Source organism: Myotis nattereri (genome assembly GCF_964212035.1).
Source record: "Myotis nattereri genome assembly, chromosome: 2".
In the NCBI taxonomy this organism is placed as follows: Eukaryota; Metazoa; Chordata; class Mammalia; order Chiroptera; family Vespertilionidae; genus Myotis; species Myotis nattereri.
Window position 1 is genome coordinate 159,752,808 of NC_138076.1, and position 24,332 is coordinate 159,777,139.

A 24,332-nucleotide genomic window follows, 5' to 3' on the forward strand; every position below is an offset into this window, starting at 1 on the left:
GACTGGAAGCTGTTACATGTTGCATGGCTCTTAAAAAATGGAAAAGCAAGCACTTGTCAATAAATCCAATCTGAGAGAAAAGAATGCCAAAACATGGGGCCCAGATGGATGGAAACGGGAGGTCCACGGTGGCCAAAGGTTGGATCAGTGACGGAGGCCACACTTCCTTATACGCCCCCATTCCTGTTTCTTCAATGTTCCTATTGCTCAATGCCCTTATGTTAGGGAGGGCTGGAGGAGAGAGCATAGGACTCTGAAGGCAAACTGAGGCATGAGGGGCAGCTCCAGAAGGCTGGGTGTGTGTGTGTGTTGGGGTGGGGGGGTGGGGGGGGACGAGAGCCACACTCAGTCCATAGCCATGGGTCTGGAGAAGGTGCGAGAGGCCAAAAAGCTAAAGAGAGTAGGGGTGGGATGAGGGCAGCGGGAAATCTAGGAGGCGGCAAGTCTGAGGACAGGGACCCCGGCTGACCTCCTCTGGGCCCCTCTTCTCCTGGACCCACTGGCCACCCACTGTCTTGTCCAACTATCACCCTCAGAAGTGATGCCTCTTGCAAACTGGAGAATTCCATGACAGGGACTCCCTGGGACCCCTGCCTTGCACTCCACCTCCACCAATTTCCCCAACAGGGAAAGAAATCTCGGGATGACCTGCCTTTGGCCGATCGTACCCGATCCAGTGGGACTCATTCTGCCCCGCGCAGCTATAGGTGTGATGACTGGGAATCCAGCTCAGCCCCTCCTGATCCTTCCCCTCCCGACAGGGGCTCAGGGTCTGTTTCCCTGTTTCCCAACAGTGGGTGGGGGTGGGGGGCAAAGGGAACAGGAACATGGTTCCCAAGGAACTTGGCTGGGCCCTGCCACTGACTCACGGTCACAGGACTTAGGCTGGGGGGGGGGGGGGGCGGAGGAGTCAATCTGAGATTCTCATCAAACTGGTTTCCTCTTCAGGTCCCCCCGTTGAAACCCACTCCAAGGTGACAGAGAAAGGTCACGTGGATGAGTTATCTCTGTAAGTGCTGATGCCTCCGAACCCAGCACTCTCTCCTCTGGGCCCTGGTGCCGGCATGAGCGGAGGGGAGGGTGGAGCGGCCGGGGATGTGAGTCCCAGGCCAAGTAGGGAGAGGGCCCAGGGCAGGGATGAGGTGGTCAAAACGCCCCACACACCGTTACCACAGAGAAATCAGATTACAGTGAGCGCTGCCGGGCTGCCTCCAGAGGAAGCCAAAGTCCCAAAGTCCCAAAGGGAGGGGGACCTGCCCACGGCCCCAGGCAGCCAGCAGGGTGGGTGAAAGGCAAACAGGGCTGCGTGCCCTTCGCTTGGTGGGCGCGGTGGGGGTCTGGGGGCTGCTGGCACGTGGACGAACTTCATCACTGGAAGCTGTTTTCCCAGCACCAGCTGGTGCAGCTGGGTCCTTCTCTCCGTTTCCTGAGGCTTCCCTGAGTCACTGCCCAGCCCCAGGGCTGGCAACACCCTGCCCTGCTCCCCACCCTCCCCTCCCTCAGCAAGAGGGGAGGAAGAAGCCTGAAGAGAGCTAGCACCCCCTCATCAGGTGCAGCCCATTCCCGGCTGAGCCCCAGGACAACACTGACCTTCACCTTCGGGCCTCCCTCCTGGCCTGTGTTCCCTCCGAGTTCCAGGAAGGGACCATCCCGCTCTCAGATATTTACCCTTGGCCGGTCTCCCCTTCCACCTCCCAAAAGCCAGGCAGGGCCCCACTCAGCAGGCCGGTGAGGAGTTGGCAGGAACTGGAGTCCCCAGCCCGGTTTGGCCTCCCCTTTGGTATTTTTGCAGCTGGAGACTATTAGTTGCAAGCAAAAATCCTTTGTTATCCAACCCCCTCCACCACATTATTTTCCTCTTCCCTAAAGTCCAGATTCCTCTGCCCGCCCCACCACACACATGCACACATTCGCATGCACACACACACACACGCTGGGCCACTCACACAATTCTACGGCCAGCACAGAGCTGGGCTCAGCCTGGGAGAGGGCGCCTTCGCCTTCTTCCAGGGCTCCCTCTGTCCGTGGCATGGGGGGCAAGTGGAGTTCTGGGGTTGTGCCCGAAGACCTGAGCATTCTGGCCTCCACACCCAGAGGGTTTGCTCTTGGTGGTCCAGCCTTCTCAGGGCTGACCCACCGCAGTGCACCCTCCAGAGGGGCTCTGGCTTAAGGCCCCAAACCCTGAGGACAGGAGAGTTTCAGGTAAACCCCAGTGAGAGAGGCTGTGTTGTGGGAGGAGTTTGGGGGGGTGGTCTGGAGTCCTGGGAGTTAGGGATTCCAGCAGAGAGAAGGCCGCTAGGACGCTGGGAGGGAGAGGACCGACCGCAGCCTGCCTGTGATGTCGCAAAGGACTTTCAGTTCCAGGCCCCAGAATAGACCTGGGGTGTGTGCTTTCAGACGCTGCGCCCTCCCTATACCCTGACCCCCGTGCTCAGCACCCTGAGCTCCCCACAACTCCAGTCTTCTCTCACCGTCTCCGTCACTCACAGTGTTCAAGAGGCATTTCCCTAAATAGTGGCTGCTTTTCCAAAAAGAGCAGGCCCCACCCCATTCCCAAGAAGACCCCAGCTTCAGCTGCAGGATTCCAGTCGCTCTCCCTAAAATAAATCCCGGGAAGGACGGGGCCTCTAAGCCCTGAGGAAATATCCTTAACACATCCACACACCCAAACGTTGTAGGGTAGGGTGCAAGGACCCGGGGTGAGGAAGGAGAATCCCATTAACCATAACCATAACCATAACCTCGGTGAACACACTGCATCTGGTCCTTATTTCAGGAACCTCCCCACCTCACTCATCACTCTGTTCTGCCCTGGGCCCAGCCTTGGTTTGAATCATCATTCTGTCACCTCCTGTGGGACGATGGGCAAATTACTGAATGTCTCTGAGTCTCAGTTTGCTCATCTGTAAAATGGGATGGTGCCTTAACAACAGCACATAGCACAGGGCCTGGCCGACAATAAACAAGACACAAATGGGAGCTATGGTTTGTACCATGGTCCTCCTTCACCTCCATCCTTTCCGTCCCCAGCTTTCCCACCCAGTTACTATCTGTGCCTCCAGCCAGAGTCCTATGGCCTCCTGACTAAAGGTAGACCCTCCAGGTGGGCAGTGTACAGGCTCCCATGGCCCCAGTAGTTCCATTTTCCACAGCCTGTTTACCTGACTACAAATATTGAGAGGTCAGGGCACTTTCATCTTTGTCCCCAGCTCTTGACACACATGTACTGATTCATTCAACAAATATTTATTGAGTACTGAGTCCTCACTCAGTCGTCCTAGCCTCGGGACATCACTTTTTCCCTCCCCTTTACTGCCAGAATCCTCCTTCGCTGGCCTCTGGATGCCCAAGACAGTGGGAGAAGACATCTGTCTGGTAATCCTCCTGCTTGGGCGGGGGGAGGGCTGGGGAGATGATCAGGAGTCTGGGGCTTGGCAGAACATTGCTAAATGGCATGTCCTCACGATCCTGCTTCCTGCCAGGTCCTGACTTCAGCTCTTCTTGTTCCACCAGCAAGTCTGGGACTCGGCCACACAGTGTCACCTCTGTCCCCTGGGCCCCCTCCCTGCTCAGAATTCCACCTGGGGGGGTGGGGGTATGCCCTGCTTCCTTCCCCTGCCTGGCCCCAGTCCACCAAGTATTCAGTCTTGGGATGAGATGGCTGGATTCTGCAGCTCTGATTCAGAATCAGAACCAGGTCTTTCCGCTGTTGAGAAATCCTTACTGGGCTCTAAAACACATCTCTCTTGCTTAAGTTCCTTCCTTTGGCTTGAAAACAGTAGGGAGGGGGTGTTGGGAGCAGGCTGGGGAGAGAGGCGACTTCAAGGAGACAGCGGGGGAGAAGACAGGGCTGGAGCTATGCCAGAGACACAGGGCTGTCCCTGGCCTGGGAGAGGGGAGGAGGGCTGTTCAATGATAGAAAACGCAGAATGGGAATGGGAAGCAAAGGCACCAGGATGTGGAGGGCCCAAGGCCAGAGCGGGATGGCTAGAGCCCCTCACGATTCTGACACCCTGTGGGTACGAAAGGCCAAAGGGGAAGCTGGCTTTCTTACATGGCCTGTAAGGGTCCCGGAGGTAGGGGATGGGAGGCTGAGAGGGCGTGGGGTGTCAGTTCAGTGGGAAGATAGCTCCCCTTCCAGCTGGGGAAGCCAGTTCCTCACCGGCTCAGACGCTGCTCTCTGCCCTCTCTCTGCCTTCCCTCCAGACAAATCACTACCCCATTTCCTGTTGTGACTTTAAATGCGAGCATGCACACACACACACACACACACACAGAGACACACACACATACACTCTCTCTCTCGGGAGGGAAAAGAAAAAAAGAAAAGTGAAGTTGGCCAGCTGGAATTGGGGACCCATTTCGCAACGTGCTGCCTGCAGCCTCCAGGGCCTTTTCTTCTTCCTAGGGGGTCTGCCTCCTCCTTCCCCGCCAGGAGCAGGGGAGGAGGCCCCAGGACCTCCGAGAGCCCCTCCAGAGCGCCCCCTCATCCACAGGCCAAAACTAAGTGACTCCGCAAATCTTATTTCCTTCAAGGCTCTGTCTGCAACCTCGGAACCTCCCTTTACCCACCCTCCCCTCACACACACACCTTCTCAGGACCCAGGCCTGCTCCTGCCCTTATTCTTCTCGCAGTGGAAATAACCTCAGAACTGAAGGGACAGGGCAGGGGAGCGCAGCTAAAGGCATGCAGGCCTGGGGGGAGGGTGGTGCCAGGAGACTTGACCTCAACACAGCTCAGCCCAGCATCATCCTTGCGGGGGGTGGGAGGGCGGCCAGGCCTGTCTCAGGGACTTCCAGTTGACCCCTCTGGGCCTCAGTTACCAGAACTTAAAGTCTTTTGTGTATCACTTTCAAAATAGTCACCACGTTTATGTACAGTTGTACTATCATTTACCTACTAGTTCTTTAAATCAACTTATTTTGCTGCATCCTAAACAATCTACAAAATCATAGATTTGGTATGCTAGTTACAGGAGTTCCCTAATGAGTATTCAATAAAAACATAACTACAATAATAAAAACTGCACATCTATGTGCGACGGAAAATCAAGGCATCCCTGCTTTGGGAAAGGCAGTATTAAAAACCGAGGGGTTGGCCCTCGCTGGTTTGGCTCGCGTCGACCTGCGGACTGAAGGGTCCCGGGTTCGATTCCGGTCAAGGGCACGTGCCCAAGTTGCGGGCTCGATCCCCAGGAGGGGGCATGCAGGAGGCAGCCAATCAATGATTCTCATCATTGATGTTTCTATCTCTCTCTCCCTCACCCTTCCTCTCTGAAATCAATAAAAATATTTTAAAAACAACAACAACCGAGGGGCTGGCCTTGGGCCTCCCTAAGAGTCTCCCGTGACTCACGGTCATGTTCTCAGTCACGGAATCAGGGTCCTCAGAGACCACCCATCCAGCTGGGAGGATGGGCCTTTGGGCGATAGCCCCGGAGGGCGGGGGAGGGATCACCCCAATCCAGGGCAGTGGGAGCAGCCTCGGCGTGGGTGAGGGAAGGAAGTGCACACACACACCTTTCAGGATGCTGGGGATGTTGCTCAGTGGGTGCCCCCACTCTTGAGTACAAACAGAGGGAAGGAGCTGGGGCCAAGACGGGGGCCAGTCCGAGCCTGCTCCACAAGCCTCTCCTAGAGGCTGCACTGACCACTGGCCACCGCAGCCTTGGACGGTCCTCTAGGGCTCTCAGGACTCAGAGCAGGTCTGGCTCACTCGTGCCCCAAGACCCAGGTCTTACTTCCTGGCCTCCTTTCTATTCTATTTCTGTATCCCGAGTTTTCTGTGGGGCAGGCTCCCTCTTCTTCCCACACCAGCAGGCAGGCTTCCCTTGGCCTGTTGGCCTCTGAGCCCCCGCACCTCTCCATTGTCAGACTCCTCCCTCCGTGGGGCTCAGCCCAGGGGTCTGAGGGAGGTCACAGTCATGGCCAAGAATGGGATGATTGCAGGGAGGGCTCCCCCAGAGGGCAGAGAGAAAGCAGGAGAAATCAGCAGCCTTTCTTCTCCATCTGTCTGGGGAGCTAATGACAGGCCAGCAGCACACTGCCAGGTGAGCGCCTGGGACCAGCCACCCTGCACACCAGGGCAGGCCATTCAGCCTCTCCTGGGAACGGGGGATACACTGGGGATGTGGGGAGGGCACTAGGGGAGAGACACTTCCTATTACCTCAGTTCAGGGCCCATAATTAGTTTGTGGGATGAGAGCAAAACAATCATCCTCAGGGTGACAGCCAGACATTCAGGCGGCATGGGGTGTGGGGTGCAGGCCGGGCAGGGGGGCAGGGACAGAGGCTGGGGCAAGAGGAACCCACTTCCTCACCCCGCTAGCACTTCTCCCCAGAACCTTGATCTCTTCCCGGCGCTTGGACTCTGCCCCAGAAGGGCCCACTGAACCTAGCAGACTGGGAGGCAAGGCTGTGTTTGCCAAGGGAGGGATACCCGCCTGAGGTTATTTCCGGCTTCTCCTGGGGAGGAAGGCAGGAGAGGGGCCAGGCCAGAGCAAAAGCTGAGAAGGTTCCCATCAGGGCACTCCTCCCCAGCCTCCTGCCCACCAGCCCACGGTCTGGCCTCAGGGCCAGGGAGGGAACTGCTGGAGCTGTTTGCCCAGACAGGCCTTTTAGCTGGGGCCATCGACAAGGAGCAGGGAGAGGGGAGATGTCTCACGGGGTCTCCCCCCAACCCTACCCTGTTTGCCATGGGGTTCCCTGAGCAGTCCATCCCCGAGAGCTCAGCCATGCATGTGGGGCAACCCCAGCTCAGTACCCTAAGGAGAACCTGTCCAGTCACAGGGGAGTGTTGGTCATCAGCAGCCCGAGGACACCACTGGGATGCTCTGGACCTGAGGTGTGGACAGTACGATGAGGCCACAGAGGGTGGGGCTCTCAGAAGAACATCTGCTGAAGCAGAACTAAGCCCTGCATCCTCTCAGGGTCTTTGTCCTCTGTGGGGATCATCACACAGGAACCAATAAGGAACTTCAAGATCTAGACAGGCCCAAGGCTCACAATACTAAGTCTTTTGTTTGCCACCCTCCAGCTACCTCTGACTTTCACTTCAATTTATCTGATCCGAACAGACAATCTCAATCCCATTTTGCAGATTAGAAACTAAAGCAGAGTGACAGGGAACGCTGGTTTACTCAAGGTCACAGATCAAGTTACCCTCCCCAGTGGGTCGGATCAACCACAGGCCCCATCTTTCCCTCCGCCCTGTGGTGCATTTCCTGGGAATGTGATGATGCCAGATGTTTTGTTTGTTTATATAACAGCATCTTGAGCTGAGCAGGACTGCTCCAAGCGCTGTATCTATGCCCTGGCCCCATCCCCAGGAACACCCCTTAGACAGCGAAGTACAGCCTAGGGAGGGAGCCCCAAAGGGAGCATCCTGAGTACCCTAAAGCACCCAGCCTCACCGCTCCTCCTCTGCTCTCATCCACCGCCACACAGTCCCCCAGAAACAGCCCCAGGACCTCCACACCTGCCACAGCAGGGGGTCTATTCTGGCGACATCATGAAGACAGACCTAGCCATTCCCTCAGGCATTGCCCGGCAAGGCTTCTCTGCCCTCGCTACCCCTTCGAGGGAAAGCCCCTTGGAAACTTAATCAACACTCTTCTCTCTGAGAAGGGACAGTCCCTGGTCTCTGGAGATTGACCGGTCATTCTTCCTTTGAGGACTTCTCAGATCGGAGCCAGAAAAGCATGGCCTGACTCTGCCCCTGTCCCGGCTTCTTGTTTAGGTTCCAGTGCCTGACAGGGGTCATCCTGTCTAACCATCAGCTTCTGCCCCAGCCAGGCCCCACTTCCCTTGCCCTTCTGCACCCTCCAAACTGGGAGCAAGCGACTCACGGTGCAGGCTGAGGGAGATGTTGATGGTGTGCTCATCCACGAAGCCCTTCAGGCCAGGCATGCGGGCACACTTGAGCTGCGTCTGGGCGGCACTGTCCCCGACGTGCACCCAGCACACAGTCTCGTTGGCGTAGCTGAAGTCCATGGCTGTGGTCTGCCGTGTGCTGGTGGGCGTGATGGTAGACACTTGGGCCCCACTCAGGTACGTGGCCAGGATGTTTTGAGAGTTGGCAATCAGCAGCACCGGGGGCCGGTCTACGGGCTCTGTATGGAGTAGAGGAGGGTCAATACAGCCAGGGTTCCTAGGACCTCACAGGCTGTTCTCCACTGAGGAACAACACTGAGGGCGCCTCTCCCTGTGGCCACGGGTGACCCCACCCACCGTTCTTGGCCTTGCAGGAACGGTTGTCTGGCTGCAGCAGGTAACCTTCCACACAGCCGCAGGTGAAGGAGCCATCTGTGTTGGTGCAGAGCTGGCTGCAGGTGCCGTACACCGAGCACTCGTCAAAGTCTGCCAGGAAAAAAATCAAGGGCATGGTCACTGGCAGGGTGATGAGAGCAGGGAAGTGTGTGCCCTCCGACACTACCACTGTCCATCCCTACAGCTACATTGGAGGACAATTTGGCAGAATATTATAACAATAACTGTGCAAACTCACCCACCAAGTCCAGACTTGGAGAAAGGCACATATGTGCATACCATCCATTCATTCAGAAAACATTTCTTGAGTGCCTACTCAGTGCCAGAACTGTCCTAGGCTCTAGGGCTACAGCAGTGAATAAAACAAATTCAAACTGTTGCCGCGTAAAACTTAAATTCTGATGGTAGATGGAATACTGTTATAGTAATAATAAATACAAAAGAAAGATAAATCGTATTTTTTGAGCTGCTAGTGCACTGGAAAGTGACTGGTGCTATGAAAAATATTAAGCAGAGAAAGGGGGAAAGGGCACGCAGGCGGCGGGAGTGTGATTTTAGAGTGGCCGGGGGTGGCCTCCCTGAGAAGGTGGCATTTGTGCAAAGGCTCGAGGGAGGCAAATTTAAAACAGAAAAGTTTGCATTGTTTGTAACAGAGAGAAATTGGGAACATCTTACTCATCAATAGGGCGATGGCCAAGTAAACTGTGGTAACAGTCATACATCACAGCGGTTTTTAAAAGAACGAGGTAGATCTCTACGTATTAACATGGAAAAATCCCTAGAACATGCTGAGTGAAAAAATTGAAAACAGATATGTACAGGATGATTTTATGTAAAAAAGAGCAGATGCGCATAAACAGTACTTTCACTGGGGTTTTCCATGAGTACGTGCGCACAGATGTACAGAAAAAGCCCCAGAAAGAGAGATAGCAAACCGATAACAGAGCTGATCTCCACAGAGATGGGAAAGGGACCAGAAGTGAAGAGGATTTGTCGAAGTGGACTTTAGTTTTATCTGTCGTGCTTTAATTTTTTTACAAGAAAACTCACATGTGACCTATATAATTTTAAGATGAATTTTTAAACGTCTGGTGGGAGCCAGTGGGCTCAGAGTCATGCCTGGAGGCTCTATATAGGGCCTGTAGCCACGCCTCCTCTCTGGCACCTTCCATCTAACTTTCTCCTACTCCAGCCAGGCCCACTGGCCCTGCCTCCCTCTTCCCACCACCATCACAGTAGCAGCTGCACTCACCTTTGCAGGTCTTCCCATCCGCCTGCAGCTGGAAGCTGTTGTTGCAGTAGCAGGTAGGCCCGTTGAGTGTGGGGACACAGTGGTGCTGGCAGCCCAGCTGAGAACAGTTGCCTAGGAGCTCTGTGAGGGGCAGGAGACACACACTCAGGCCCTCAGACCTGGCAGCCACCCCCAGCCTGTACCCTCCACCCAACTCCCGTCAACCCTTCAGAAACCACATTCAAGGCCTGCAGTGTTGGAGATGAAAGGAGCTTGGGAAGCATCTACCGTATTTTGCAAGTGGGGAAACTGCAAACTCAGAGAGGGTATAAGACAGGCCCAAGGTCCAGGTCCCATAACCAACTAGGGCTTACAACCATCTCCCTGCTCTGGCCTCCCTCTGCCCCATGGAGAGAGGTGTGGTAGTTTGTTGGGCTCAAAGGGAATGTGGGCAGCGAGTCTTATTCCCTGCATATGCCTCTTATTTGCACTGCCCGGGGACTACGATGCCGGCCCCAGGGCTGCGGGGGGAGAGTGGATATGGAATTGAATCTTTCCCCCACAGGATCCCAGCTCTGGCTTGGAAGCACCCCTGCAACTTATCCTTGAGCCCTAGAGCTTCTGAGAGAAGCCTCGGTGAAGTCCAGGCGGAGGATGGCAGGAGGAGCAATTTGGTTCCCTCCGGATTCTTCTCTAATCTTTCTCCTGCCACTGACCCACTTCCACGGGGGAGACGCAAGGGAATGAGACAGGAGGGGGAGAGGTGGGAACAGCGGCCCCCCCAAACCAGCGACCCAATTAATGGCCTTGCGTGGGGCCAGGCGGCCTGGCCACAAAGACCCCTTTGTCCAGCTGCCTCACCCCCCCACCTAGGAGTGAGAGCTGCCCCAGATGCTAAGACGTTCAGAAGCACTAAGCCTGCCAGGCAGAGCTGGGGTGGGGGGCCAGACCCCAGTTACTCCTTTTCCTCCCCACCTCCACCCGAGAGCCCAAATGTGCTGTCTGTCCCGCCTTCCAGCACAGAGCCGGTCAGTGTTGTTTCTTCTGGAGAATCGAGAAGAGTTTCTCTTCTGAATATGGTTGGGGGGGCGGGGGAGGTGTTTGAGGAGAACCAATGTCTGTAATATCAGAAAGGAAGTTCAAACCCTAGGTTTTGAGGTTCTTTGTTGTTTTTAAAACCGAAAAGGTATTTGAGGTATTCAAAAGGAAGCAAATTTGAACATGCACCATCCGCTAAGATGGGATGTGCGTGGTAACTGAAGTCACCCCTGGGCCCACACTGCACCCCATCCCAGGAGCTTCAGACAAGAACATGCAAAACCAACCAAAGGAGAGGATTAAAAACCTTCCACAAACTCCCTGGCTCCACACTCCCTGCCCTGCGTGAACAGGACCCGAGGTGTCTCCTCCCACAGCCCAGGGAAGAGACGAGCAAAACTTCAGCCCCCCAACCCCAGCTTTCATCACACAGTCTGCTCTTCTCTGGTCATACTCATGTTGCATATAAGAAACCATATGGCCGAAACCGGTTTGGCTCAGTGGAGAGAGCGTCGGCCTGCGGACTGAAAGGTCCCAGGTTCGATTCCGGTCAAGGGCATGTGCCTGGGTTGCGGGCACATCCCCAGTGGGGGATGTGCAGGAGGCGGCTGATCGATGTTTCTCTCTCATCGATGTTTCTAACTCTCTATCTCTCTCCCTTCCTCTCTGTAAAAAATCATAAAATATATTAAAAAAAAAAAGAAACCATATGGAGAAAAGGTCCCACTATTTACCAAAAAAACAAATATGAAAACACTGATCTCATGTAAAGCTTTCAGTTTACAGGTGGGAAACTAGGGTCTGCAGAGGGGTACCGACTTGTCCACGCACAGAGAGAAGCCCAGGACAGGGTCCATACTTGGACAAGCTCCAAGCCCAAAGGCCCACGGTGGCAATTCTATGAAGGGGTGTAGGACAAAGCCTTATCCCTACTGGAGGTGCAGGGACAGTCCTCGGATGGCAGGCCTCCAGACCCCGCAGGTGCCCAGCTGAGAGCTCACTGCTGCACCTGTGAGGGGAGAGGGAGAAGAGCCCTTACCTCGGCAGTGGGCCCCCTCGTCCGAGCCGTCCATGCAGTCCTGCACCCCATTGCAGAGGCGGGACATGGGGATACACAGCTCAGTGCCCAGGCAATTGTGCTCGTTCGGCTGACATCGCTGGGCCTTACTCTGTGGGCCTGGGGGCAGACGGATAGGTTAGCATCACCACGCTGGCAGAAGCAGCTGGAGTTGGCCAGCTGCTCCCTGGGAGAGGAAGAGGGAACTGAAACTTGGGTTTCAGACATCTGCGTTTTTGAGATCTTAGGAGGCCTCAGAGCTGGTTAGACTCTTCCATCTAGAGCTCTTCTACACAGCAGTCACACACCTGGGAGCAGCTAGGTGGAGGGGAGAACGTGGCTTTCAGCCAAGAGGCCACTCTTCCAATGTCCCCTGCCTATGGACCCCAACGCCTCCACATTCTACACTCAGGAGACAGGCCAAGGTTAGAAGTGAAAGGCTTGAATGAGCCAAGGAAAACAGAGCCCATGGTAGAAAAGCTCCAATGGCAAAGAGCATCTCCTTCCCACAGCTGCCCGGGCCACAGAGTGGGCTGAGAGTCGGACGGACCGGCTCTTCTGGAACGGCACTGTGCAGTATGCAGCATCAGCCGCAGGTCACTACCGCGCACTTGAACTGTGACTCGTTGAAAATGTAAGCATAAAGCACACACCGGCTTTTGAAGACTGAACGCCACAAACAAAAACGAATGTGGCCCAGCTGGCGTGGCTCAGTGGTTGAATGCTGACCTATGAACCAGGAGGTCACGGTTCAACTCCCAGTCAGGGCACAGGCCCAGGTTGCTTGCTCAATCCCAGCAGGGGATGGTCAGGAGGCAGCCAACCGATGATTCTCTCTCATCATTGATATTTCTCTCTCTCTCTCTCCTTCTCCCTTCCTCTCTGAAATCAATTAAAAAAAAAAAAGAATGTGAAAGATCTCATGAATACTTTTATATTAATATTATACTAAAATGATAAAATGTTGGATACAATAAATAAAATTAATTTCACCTGGTTGTTTTTTCCTTTCTAAATGTGGCTACTTGAAAATATTGAATTGCCTTATGCTTTGCATTATATTTCTATTGGACAGCACTATTCTAGATCCCCCAAACCCAGAGCAAGATTTGTCTGATAGAAAGATTTGGGAAGGGTCAAAGGTGGAAGCCCGCTGGTGATGTCTCTGGTACTTCCTTTGTTGCCCAAGAAGATGGACTTGGGGTGGCTGTTGAGCTCCTCAGAGAATCGTCAGGCCTTGCAGGCGAGGAAGCTGGCTGAGCCCATGAGCTGGAAGACAGACTACTGTGTACTGGCTCGCAAACCTGGACGGGGTGTGTGAGAGTGTCTCCCTGTGAGTGAGCTATCCTGTGTGCCTGGGCAGGAGTCTGCACGCACAGGTGAGGGCGGTGTGTGGTGTGCAGTGAAGGGATATCTGTGTGTCTCCATTTCCACATTCTTTGGGGATTGAGTCTGGTTTTGTGTGTCTGTCTGAGTGCTTCTGCACCTCCCCATTTTGAGTGTTGACTCTGTGTTGCTGTCAGAACATGTGCTTTTGTATATGTCGGGGTGGAGGGTGGACAAGTCAGTGCCCAGGAGAGGCTGTGTGTGTGTGATGGGTCTGAGAGTAAGAGTGGGGATGTGTATAAGGTGGGGTTTGCTTCAAAGGAAGAACGGATAAAAAGAGCCAGGTCTGGCCCCTCTGCAAGGCTTTCTTAATCCTTAACACCAAGCATCGGGTCAGAAATGTGGGGGTTAAGGTGGCATCAGACAAGGAGGCACTCCAGGCTGAACCACCCCACCATAGACACTGGCAGAATATCCCTGGCCCCCAGTCCTCCCGGCAGAGAGAACTGGTGGCTCCCTTTCCGGCCCTAAAATTACCCCTGATAATTACGGGTAGGGGTGTGGGGGGAGCACAGGGGATGGGGCTGGAACCGGATAAGCCCAGGAAAAAGAACAGAGACAGACCTAGGAGTGCTCGGGCACCTAGACCCTGCCCGAGATTAACAAAGCAGGGGAGAGGCTGAAGGTGGAGACCCCAGCACTCTGCCAGCTGCCCAGGATGCTGGGATCCAGCCAGCAAGTCCTCCACCCCCCACCTCCCACCCCCACTGGCAAAGTAAAAGCTGGGTGGGGACCTTTCTCCCAGTTTAAACAGCTGCCTCTGATTACACCACTTACTGGGGGCAGGGGAAGGCGGGGGTGGTGGGAAACACAGGGGTGGGGCTTCTGGTATAGAGACTGAGCAAGAGTTGGTGGCCTTTGGCCTGGGACTCTGAGGACGGAAAGGGGACCTGGCTGGACCTGTGGGCACTCAGCAAGGGTCGGGAGGCTTTGAGGTTTTAAAAAGAAGGACAAGCAAAAGAAAAGGGAAGTTGGGCTCTCTCCTTCCAGGAAAAATGTCCGTGTGGCCCTGGCTGGTTTGGCTCAGGGGATAGAGTGTCGGCCTGTGGACTGATGGGTCCCGGGTTCGATTCCCATCACAGGTACATGCTGGGTTGTGGGCTCGATCCCCAGTAGGGAGCGTGCAGGAGGCAGCCAGTCAGTGATACTTTCTCACCATTGATGTTTCTATCTCTCTCTCTCTCCCTTCCTCTCTGAAATCAATAAAAATATATTTTAAAAAAATGTCATTGCGGAAGACTCGCGGTGCAGCGGTAGAGTGAGCAATCCCACGTGCCATTTCTGAGCAGGCCAGGCACCCTGCCGGGCACGATGAAGGGGGGAGAGGACAGTTTTAGCTGTGTCATGGACAAACAATCACAGAGCAAGGTCTACACCAGGCGAGAGATCAGCTTGTTCTCATCCCAAACTGCCTGGGCCAAAAGGAAAAAGATAAGTCAGGAGCTTTGGGGGAGGGACCCAGAAAAGTACTTACAGATCTCAGGGGCCTCATCAGATCCATCCGGGCAGTCCCTCTCACCATCACACCGCCAGCCCTTGGAGATACAGGTGATCTGGTCTTTGCAGGCAAACTGCTTGGGGCTGCAAGTCTTGGGGACTAGGGGCAAGGAAAGAAAACGGGGTGTAAATGAAGGTTGAAAGCCAACTCTACGGCCCTAAAGCCCCCGGTACAGCTCCTCCCTCCTCCTTCCCTATCATCAGTCTCCATTTGGCCCAGACTCTGTGAGTCACAGCCCATGGTGGGGGGAGGTGGCTGTGTGTCACTCCTAGAACACAGAATACCTGTGGTGGGGGGAGGGGGAGGATACAGGGAGCACACTTTCCTGCCCTCACCCAGCTCCTTAGCTGCCCCTCCAGTGCGCCCCTCCTCCAGCCCTCAGGGTCAAAGCTCTTGCTGTCTGGGTCACTCTTGGCCACGCACCAACACCTGCAGCTTTGCTGACCCAGAGGAAGGACGGGCATTTACGGAACATTGACATGTTTTCTCTTATCTTCCTCTCCCTCCCACTGCAAGCCCAGAGCTGATCTTTTGTAACCTCTCTGCTCCTCTGTCCTCTGGGAACTCCTGGTCCTAGGAACCCATCACCCTCTCCCCCATCTCCAACTCCTAACTAACCACCAGGCCCCCAGACGGGAAGTGTGTGTGTGGGGGGTGCCCTTGGTACACTCGTAGCTTGGAGACGATATCAACAGAGGTACTGGAGGGCAAGACTGTGGGGAGAGGAGAGGGGGGGGGGCAGGGCAGGGGGCCCCACGTCCACCTCCAGTCTCTAAAGACATAGACTCCCTTGTGCTTAGACCTCAGAGAGGACTTTCAGCAGATGTCCCCAAAGATAAGAGGCACCTAAAGATTGCTCAGAGTGTTGGCGTTGGAAAGCCGAGGCAAGAGAGGGCTGGGGGGACCTGTGGGAGCTGATTTCAGCCCAGCCAGACCATGAGGTTGCTGCATCCGGGGCCTCTTTGCGCTGTCCCTTCCCTCTGCTCCACGCCATCCTCATACCTCATTCTCTAAGGAGGAGGAATTAAGAATGTAACACTAACTCCTATCACGGGCTCAGTATGTGCCAGGAATTGTGGTAAACCAGTTCTTTCTCTGTGTCATCTCATTTAATCATCTTCCCCACAATATGAGACAGTAGGTACTACTCCTACCACCAGGTTATAGAAGAGGACACGGAGCCTCAAGAGGGCGGGGGGGTCACCTAGTAGGAAAAGGACAAACCAGGGCTCACTCAGACTTGAGCCGACGCCAAGCTTTTAACCAGTGCAGCCTATACCAGCCTCCCCATTCCCACTAAGAGACACCCCAGCTGTTCCAACCCCATCACCAGATCCCCCATGGGAAGGAAAGTCCTCCCGGCCCTTTACCCCCACCCAGGGCTGGCTCCCAGCCCCCCAGCTCTTCATCGCCTTTTCCTCGTCCTGTGTCAATTCCATTTCTATTCAGCTGGCGTGCACTGGAGACCAGCTCTGTGCCAGGCACTGCCTAGGCACCAGGGTGCCAAGGAGGAGTAAGTGCCCCTCAGGAGCCTCAGGTCCCTGGGAAGGCAGCTGCACAGCACGACCTCGAATGCAGGGCAGAGTGAGTTCCGGGCTGGGACGGAGTCTAAGTAAAGTATGTCAGGGCTCGCCGGGAGGGACAGAATCTGAGGGGGGCCACGTGGAGAAGATGTCCTCCCTCCCCAACCTCCGTCGCTGGCAGAGGGCACTACACCCAGGCCCTGACCAGGATGAGAGCCGAGTTCAGGGAACACATCAAGGATGGCCGGGCCGGGGCCCTCCCCCCAAGAGTCCCCCTCCTCCCCCCCCCACCCTGAGCAGGGAATAAAGGCCCCTTGAGGAGGTGGATAATACTGAGTTCATTGCCCCACTGGGCCAGCTGTGAGGTCTTCCCGGGGAACCCGCCAGCCTAGTTAGCATGCCGGAGAAGGGTCCTCTTCCCCTGGCCAGCCGAGACTGTCTGGGGGGGGTAGAGGGGGCTGGAATGGGACTCAGAGGCAGATGGGCTGTTTGAAGCCCAGAAATGGCCTCCATAGCCCCACCGTGCCCACCCCCCCACCCCCCCCCCCAACCTGGACATAGTCCACACCCCCCAGCCTCCTGCACCAGAACTCACAGACTAGGCCTGAGGTCACTGGTTGGTCACTCCAAACTCCCCTCCATTCTGCGTCCCAGCCATGATCCCCCCTCCTTTGGCCCTTACTTTGTCCCCCACCCCCATTTTTGGCCTGAACTCGACAGAGGAAACAGCAGCTGGCAAACTCCGAGAGCTGGAATGAGAGAGATTCACAAACCAGATGTGCTCTTGCAGAGGGAAGGGAGTGGGGGATGGGGGAGTGAAAGAAGAGGAGCCCTCAGGGCCCCCTGTCCCACATCAGCATCTCTTCAGACCCAGGGACAGAGAGGTGGGGACGCACATCTCCCAGGAGCCAGGGCAGCGCGAGGAGGCTCGCGGAGAGATAAGTGAAAGAACTTCCTTCCTGTCAGGGATGGTGGAGAAGCCCAGGGAATGCGGAGTTTGACGGCTGAGGCCTGTCTTTGATTTCCTTCAGGGGGAGAGGGGAGGAAAGAAACAAACAACCTACTTTGGGGCGGTCTGCACAGCCCAGGGAAGCCCTGCTGGAGGTGGGAGGGAGTTGCCGTGGGGGTGGGTAGGAAGCTGGTAATCTGTTTAGAGCCTCCAGCCAAGCCCACTCCCCCGCCCCGCCGCCCCCTGAGCCTTCTGCATCTGATACCAGCACCCAGAATGCCCGTCTCTGTGGCCTGCAGCTAAGATGAGGGAGCAACACAGCCCTAAGTTCAGCCCTAAATTGGGGATCAAGTACCGGGCTCAGCGGCCGCTGCTGCCTCCTGCCCCTCCTGAGAACTGGGGCTTCGCAATGACATGCGCTACGAACACTTCACATGGTCACCGTGAGTCAGCCACTGATTGGAAGGAAACACTGTGTATTAACTCATTTAGGTCCTCCCAATCCTGTGAGGTGGGTGCTGCTGCCACCCCCACCAGACAGAGGTAGAAGCCGAGGTCCAGAGCGAGTAACAACTGGGCAGGTGGAGAAGGGAGACTAACCGCAGGGGGCATACTTTGGTCCCCTGAAGCTGGGAGTGGGAGCAGGATCACAGGGGGTGGTAGTGGCCTTCAGGGCTCACCAGGGAGGAGAGGGACAAGAACAAGACAGAAGAGGGAAGAAAGAGGAGAGAGATGAAGGAGGAGAACTAAAAAGGAAAGAGAGCAAGCGAGGTTGCAGAGAGAACGCCAGGACACAGGGGCCGTCTGTTCTCAGCTTTGCCTGGAGATGAATGTGACCGCCATGCTAACTCTGGCCAACACCCCTGCCCCCCCTCAGATCCAGGCACTCGGCCCAGCCATGGCCCCCAGGGCCACCAAGCTGGAGCCAGGACAGGAGGCGTAGCGTTGGGTGTACACGGACCCCACTGCCCGGCTTCAGCCTTGGCTGTCCTCCTCTATGCCGTCCTGGGACCTGGGGAGTGGGGCGGGGAAGGGTGCCTGGCCAGAGAAGAGGGCATGAGGAAAGGACGGGCCCTGAGGAGGTCTTCCCCAGAGGAGGGGACCCATTCTTTGAGGGAGAGGGAGAGAGGTGAGACCTCAGATGGTGCTTCCTAAAGGACCAGGAGACCTGAGGCAGGAAATTCATGAAAGAAACCCTTGAGCAGACACCGGAGAGAGAGAGAGAGAGATTGTGTGAAGGGATGTTTTCTAAAGGGAACAACATGATATATCTAAGGGAAGAGGGGCCAGGGGGTGGCCAAGGGGTGTGGGGCAGAGCCTGCAGGAATCTAAACTTTCAAACATATGGGGGTGGGGCAGCAAGGGCCTCCCAAACCCAAACCAAGAGCTTTTCACTGGATTTTATGTATTTTGGGTGTTACCCGGTGGCTCTTTCCCGCAGCTCAGCGAGGCTCAGACACATTTTTGTCATTCCTGAGTCTGGGCCTCTGCTTTGCGGCCTGGACAGACGGACAGACAGGATGGCCTGCGCTGCCAGGGGAGGGGAAGGGTCTCCCCCTACATCTTGAGTCAATATTGACTCAGCAGCCCATTAGCCTGACAAGTGACCTCCCTACCATCTTTTCCTTTCCCCCACAAGTAAGATTCAGACCCTTCAAATGTCCCCAGAGATCATCGTGTCTCTCACCAGGCCTTTATGAGCCCTGATCATCTACCCCCAACACACACACCGGGCTCATCCTCAGCAGAAGTAAGAGCTCGAAGCCCCTGACCCCTTCCCCACGCCTTTCTCTAGTTCTTAGGTCATGAGGAAGTCCTGCCAGAAGTCTAACCTCCCTCCTTCCTTCTGAAATATCTCCTTTCTCCCTCTTACTCAGTCCACAAAGGGTATCAAGTTCCCTCCTTGCAGAAACATTCTCTCCAAAATCCATTCCCAAAATTAGTGGAGGGGGAAGACGAGAGAGGAACTTGAAGGAAAGTGGAGAAGAACTTTCACTGCCAAACTGGATACTCCCAGTCTGGCCTGGGAGGGTACGAACAACTACAAAATTTCGAGCATGTGAGCAAGCCCAGGAGATAGCTTTCGGGATCCCAAGAGGCCCGGGTGGAAGGGATGGCGACGAGCAGAGACAAAGCAAGCGGCAGAGATTGAGAAACGGGGCCGAGAATGCCACGAAGGATGGGCAATAAGAGAGATAAACCAAGAGGATGAGAGAGTTTCTGAAAGGCCAAGAGGGCACACGCCAATGACAGACAGACTGAAGCAAAAACGATACAGTGGGGTCTCGGCCCAAAGGTTGCCAAGACAATGACACAGTTACCTTGGGATGAACTCGTGGAAAAACAACCCCTCTGAGACCCAGATTAAGGTGGGGGCAGCAGATATCCTGATGTAGAGAGAGAGTCCCTGCTCTCCCAATGTCTGACCCCAGGGAGACCCAGGATAGGGACTTACTGCCTCCCATAGAACCGGGAGGGTGGGAGGAAGGGAAGATAGGGCTCTTCAACCTGAGGCCAAGGCCTGGGGAGGATCTTAGCTCCCCAGGAGGAGCAAGAGTGGCAGAGGCCTCCCCTCCACCATCCCTCACCTCTCTCCCAGGGAAGGCTGACCCTGGCGCCCTTCAGAAGCACAGCACGGGAAGTACTCCAGAGCCAACTGCTTCCTTCTCCAAACAATGCAGGATCCTGCTAACCGGCTGAAATCTGGGACTGGACACAGAGGGGGGGGACTAGGTTCTCCAAATGCTCACATGCCACCGTTCGCTCCGCCAGGTCAAGGGACCCTTGCATGGGACTCGCCTGGGCGATAAGCACCCCCCATTCAGAGCTGGAGGACTTGAAGGCTGGAGAGTCCACGAAGTGGGGGGCAGGGGGAGCTCAAAAGAGACTCCTGAGAGGGAATGAGCTTGGGGTTCTAATGTGCAAGGCGGAGGCTGCAACAGGGGGACAGAGAGTTAGACTTGCATAAGGAAGAGCTCCCAAAGGTGAGATCCTAGGAGTTTGCAAGAGTTTGGGGCATTTGGACAAGCTCTGGCTCTGGCCAGGGCCCCGATTGGCATCCTTGGGAGGCCTGGTGATGGGGAAGTGGTTGGGAACAAAAAACTATGGAGAAAATGGAGGAAGGGGAAGCAAGAAGAGAAGAACATGGGGAAAAAGGAAGTCTTATGAAGCAGCCTCAAACATCAAAATATCCTGCTCCCCCTCCCCCAAATCCCAAAATCAATGTCCTACATGTCCCTGCTTTATCTTTCGTGTCTCTGCTTTGAAAGATAAGGGTAAAGGGAGATGTTCAAGGAACTGGGTCTGACCAGGGATAAAAGGAGTTTGGAACCTTTCCCCAAAGAGCCAGGAGGCAAACACCTCAGTTTCATAACTCACTTCAACTGTCCAGCTTGTCTGATAAGTGGTAACACGCTGCTCAAGGGTGTGTGTGAAGAGCGGTCGGAGGAAGGAAGGGAGTCAGCCTTCGTCCCTGAGCCGGATCTGCCTGGGGCAGCCCTCCTCGCTACAAAATGTTCTTCATCTCAGCAGGATCCTCAATAACCCTCTTCCCATTCCGCACCCCATCTGTTTCCCCATCCTTCCCATAGCAAGGACACTCGACTCTGTCTACTAGCAGGGAATGACATTGCTCCCGAAAGAGAAAGGGACCCTAGGGTAGGTTCAGGCATAGCAGAGAAGGCAGAAGAGGTGTGGGAGACCCCAGGCTGCTCCCCTGGAAGAGCAGCAAGACCTGTGAGAGCAGGAGGAAGGAAGGTTAGAGACTAAGTCAGGTAAGCTGGGGCCGGGAGGTTTCCTTCTCTCAAACATGTCTGTGGGCTTGGGGCTTGGGGCTTGAGGGCAGGGGTAGGAAGGATAAGGGAACCCCTTAGGCTGCCTGGATAGCACTGGCCCTCCGGCCTGTGCAATTCCCCTTCCTGACCCAGAGTGGGTGAGACTCATTAGTCCTATTCCCAAGGTAAGAAGGGTAGTGTGTGCTGGGGGAGGGGTCCTTTCCCTGGAATTTTGGGTACAGGTTGGTTTGAGCTGGGGTTACAGCCATGAACTGAGTGAAAATTTTAAGAAAGGGCAGGGAGGCATTAAGGAGAATATATCCAGTCTCCCTCTTCCACTCACCACCAACCAACTTGGTGTGGCAAATAGAACCGTTTTAGAACCCTGGGGGTGACACTACCTGGGCCATTCCTGACTGGGCTGGGGAAACTTTCTGTTCTCCACAGACTCCTGACGGTGTCTCTCTCTCTCCCTCTCTCTCTTTCTCTCTCTTAAATTTTTTTCTCTCTCCCTCCCAGAAGCTGCTACTGTATATCTAAGTCCCTCTGCCTCGGTTTCCCCTCCCACCTCACAGAATTGATGATAAGAGGCAAGAACATGCATAAGAGGAATGTCATGAGTAAGGGTTGGCTGTGAGGGCTGGTCAGGAGAACATTCAGGACAGATCCTCTTTACTCCTTTTGGGCAGATAATTGAGGTTGGGGGGTGGCAGAGGAGCAGACAGTCCCCAAGACAGAATTATTGAGGGTCACTGAATATACTGTTTTTCTGGCACAGCTGCTTCCTGACTCCCTAACCTCCCTCTCTCAACCGAAGCAATTTGGGGTAGGGGAAGCACCGGAAAGGTAATCTGATTTCAGAGAAAACTTTCCTAATCTCAACTTCGCAAAATTTAGAAGATGGAGGAAGGGTGCGGGATGGTATTAGGCCCAATTTTTCCCGGATGACAGGAAGCGGTGAGATCCCACCCCTTCTCAAGTCAGGGGCCCAGCCCAACCCCATGACCCCAGCTCAAAGCTTAGGCAAGACCTGAACCAGTGACTCACAAATAAGAGGAAAAAAAATAGCTGACATAAACGGGGAGGGGGCACTTCCCCAACAGGACACAGTTCTAGCCCAAATCCAACTGTAGTGTTCAAAGTGTATGTAAATGGGGGGAGAAGGGGAATGGTAGAGAGAAATAAACACATTTACCAAAGGAGCAGGGAATTGGGGAGTTGGGGCATAGCCATAACCCCCATCCAACCTCCAGCTCTCCTACCAGTCCCCACTGTGATCAGGCCAGAAGGCGAGAGAGCAGCCTTCTTCCCACCTCCCACCTCAACATTCCAGGCCATTCTCCAGCCCCCTTACCCAACCATGACATCTGACGTTTTTCCTTTCAAAGCTCCCAGGAATTAAGAAGGAAAATTCAAAGCCACACAGCATCTCCTGCTTCTCCTCTGCCCCCCAAAACAGCCCTATTCAGGCTACTGACAGAGGCCCTGAGAGGGGGAAGTGCTCACTTCGGAACCCAGGCCGGCAGAGGCTGGATCCTGGACCCAGGCCTCCAAGCCTGGTCTCCCAGGCCCAGATTCCACACCCAAGCAGGGGGGGCTCTCCATGGCCCTCCCTTTCCACCCACAGCCATCTCGGGCCTGCCTGCCCTCTTCCCAGCGAGACACTCTTGACCTGGCTCCCTCTTCCAGATTCAGAGGCCACTGCAAAAGTCCCTCCACCCCCATTTGCAGCCCTGTATTGCAAACCCGGATTCCTTCACCATTCAGATGGGGGTGGAGGGGTGGAGGATGTAGGGGAGGTGGAGGCCCTCCCCAACCAGAGATAGGAAGAGAAGGCCTCTGGATCCCTGGATCAGAAGAGGGGGGAACCCTCTCCTCCCTTCCCAGGCCTCTGGTCTTTGTTTGGGATGGGGGCCCCCATGGAAGCATCATTCACCCAGGGCCACATCCTCCAAATTGGACCCCCATCCCCACCCCCAGTCGGGACGCTGCTGTGTCAGCTGGACTGTGATAACAAAAGGCACCCCCTCCCGCGTCTCCCTTCCCCATCCAAACGCAGGAGTGGGGGCTGGGGAGTGGGTGTCCCCAGGGGTCCTAGGGGGCCGCGGAATCTCACTTACCGTCGACAGCGGCCGCGACCAGAGCTGAGAGCAGGGGCAGCAGCAGCAGCTGCGGCGGGGTCAGCATGGTGTGATGCAAGCAGCAGCCCCTTACTCTCCGATCCTGCTACTTCTCACCGTCGCCCCCCCCAATTGGGGGGTCCCCCTTTTTCCTCCTTTCCTCCTCCTCTATTCTTATCCTATCCTTCAGCAACGCGCACCAGGGGCGTGGGTGAAGAGGCAGAGCTCGGAGCCCCTTGTGGAGGGTCTGCTGACGAGGGTACGCCCCCTGACCCCAAATCCAAACCCTTCGCCCCCTGCTTTTCTCTTCGCTCCTCTTTCCCCCGTCCCTGGGCAAAGCTCACAGCTCCATCTCCGAGCCGCCTCCGGCTGCAAAAATGCACAATTGGGAGGAGGCGGGGTGGGGGGGTGGGGGCGTGGACCGGGTTGGGGAGCCCTTGGAAGGGGCCTGGTGGAGCTCTGGGGGCTCTCTTCGTTCCTGCCTCCTCAGTGCACGGGCCTGGAGCTCGCACCGCTGTTCCCCCGACTGAGGTGCCGCGGGGCGGGCTGAGAGGGAGAGAGGGAGGGGAAGGGTGGAGGAGGGAGGGAGAGAAGGGGCGGGGAAAGAAGAAAAAGGGAGGGGGGAGAGCTACGCGGCAGTCCTGCGGGTGCGCATGCGCGGGGTTGGCGCGCTGCCCTGGGGAGGGGGCGCCCGGGCAGCTCCGAGGGCTTGCGCTCGGGCCCGCGGTTCGAGATCGGGGTCCCGTGGCGCCGCTGGCGGGCTCGGGGCGGGGAGCGTCCTCTCCCCCGCCGGGGCCTTTCTCTCCCCCGCTGCGAGTGGCTGGAGGAACGGGGGTGCTTGGGCAGTGGGCCCGCCAAGTGGAGTGGCTGCTCCCCTAGGATTTCAGCCGGGTCTGGGGGTCCTGGTTTCCTGGAGGTGCCCTGACCGTGCCCCGCCGGCCTGGGGTGGGGGCAGGGGCCGCCATCGCGGGGACGGTTCGGGGAAAGGCTGAGCTTGGATTCGAAGACTTTTGGAGAGGGACCGGGACCGGGGCCAGCGGCGGGGGGCGGGGGAGGAGGGCCGCGAGGGCCCGCCCCCACCTCGCTCCGGGACTCGGAGTAAACAGGGACACCGCGGGGACACGCCGCAGCTTGTCCGCCCTCCCGGGGCCTGGGGATGGAGCCCACCTTCGTCCCCGCCTCGCCCTGCCCGCCTGGCACCGAGCGCGGGAGGGGCAGGCGCTGGTTTGGAGGGAGGTGAGTCACCAGCGGGTGGGGCTGCCCCCTTCGCCCCAAGAGGTCGGGGCTCGTTTATTTTTTATTTTTTTATCCCTTCTGCCTGGCTCCCCACCAAGTCGGGGTTTTAGATTCCGAGCAACAGAGATTTGGAATAAGATGAGGGACTCTGGACCCGAGTTCTGAGCGGGCGTCTGCTGAGCGCGGGACCTCGGTCCGGCCCGCGGGCGGTCCGGGGAGGCTGCCTTCAGCCCCGGGCGCCGGCGGGTCCACC

At 56.1% G+C, this 24,332-nt stretch overlaps 1 protein-coding gene across 1 annotated transcript in view; it reads right to left on the reverse strand.

Annotated features, from left to right (window-relative positions):
- The window catches only part of LRP1 (LDL receptor related protein 1), a 78,809-nt gene extending 55,433 nt beyond the window's left edge, over window positions 1-23,376 (reverse strand). The window contains exons 1-6 of the mRNA XM_081083973.1: window positions 22,844-23,376; window positions 14,455-14,577; window positions 11,577-11,714; window positions 9,521-9,640; window positions 8,230-8,358; window positions 7,848-8,111 (exon numbers count right to left, since the gene is read on the reverse strand). Of these exons, the coding sequence (XP_080940099.1) occupies window positions 7,848-8,111; window positions 8,230-8,358; window positions 9,521-9,640; window positions 11,577-11,714; window positions 14,455-14,577; window positions 22,844-22,910 (841 nt within the window). The 5' untranslated portion in view covers window positions 22,911-23,376. The remainder of the gene's footprint in view (window positions 1-7,847; window positions 8,112-8,229; window positions 8,359-9,520; window positions 9,641-11,576; window positions 11,715-14,454; window positions 14,578-22,843) is intronic.
- Window positions 23,377-24,332: the final 956 nt, after the last annotated feature.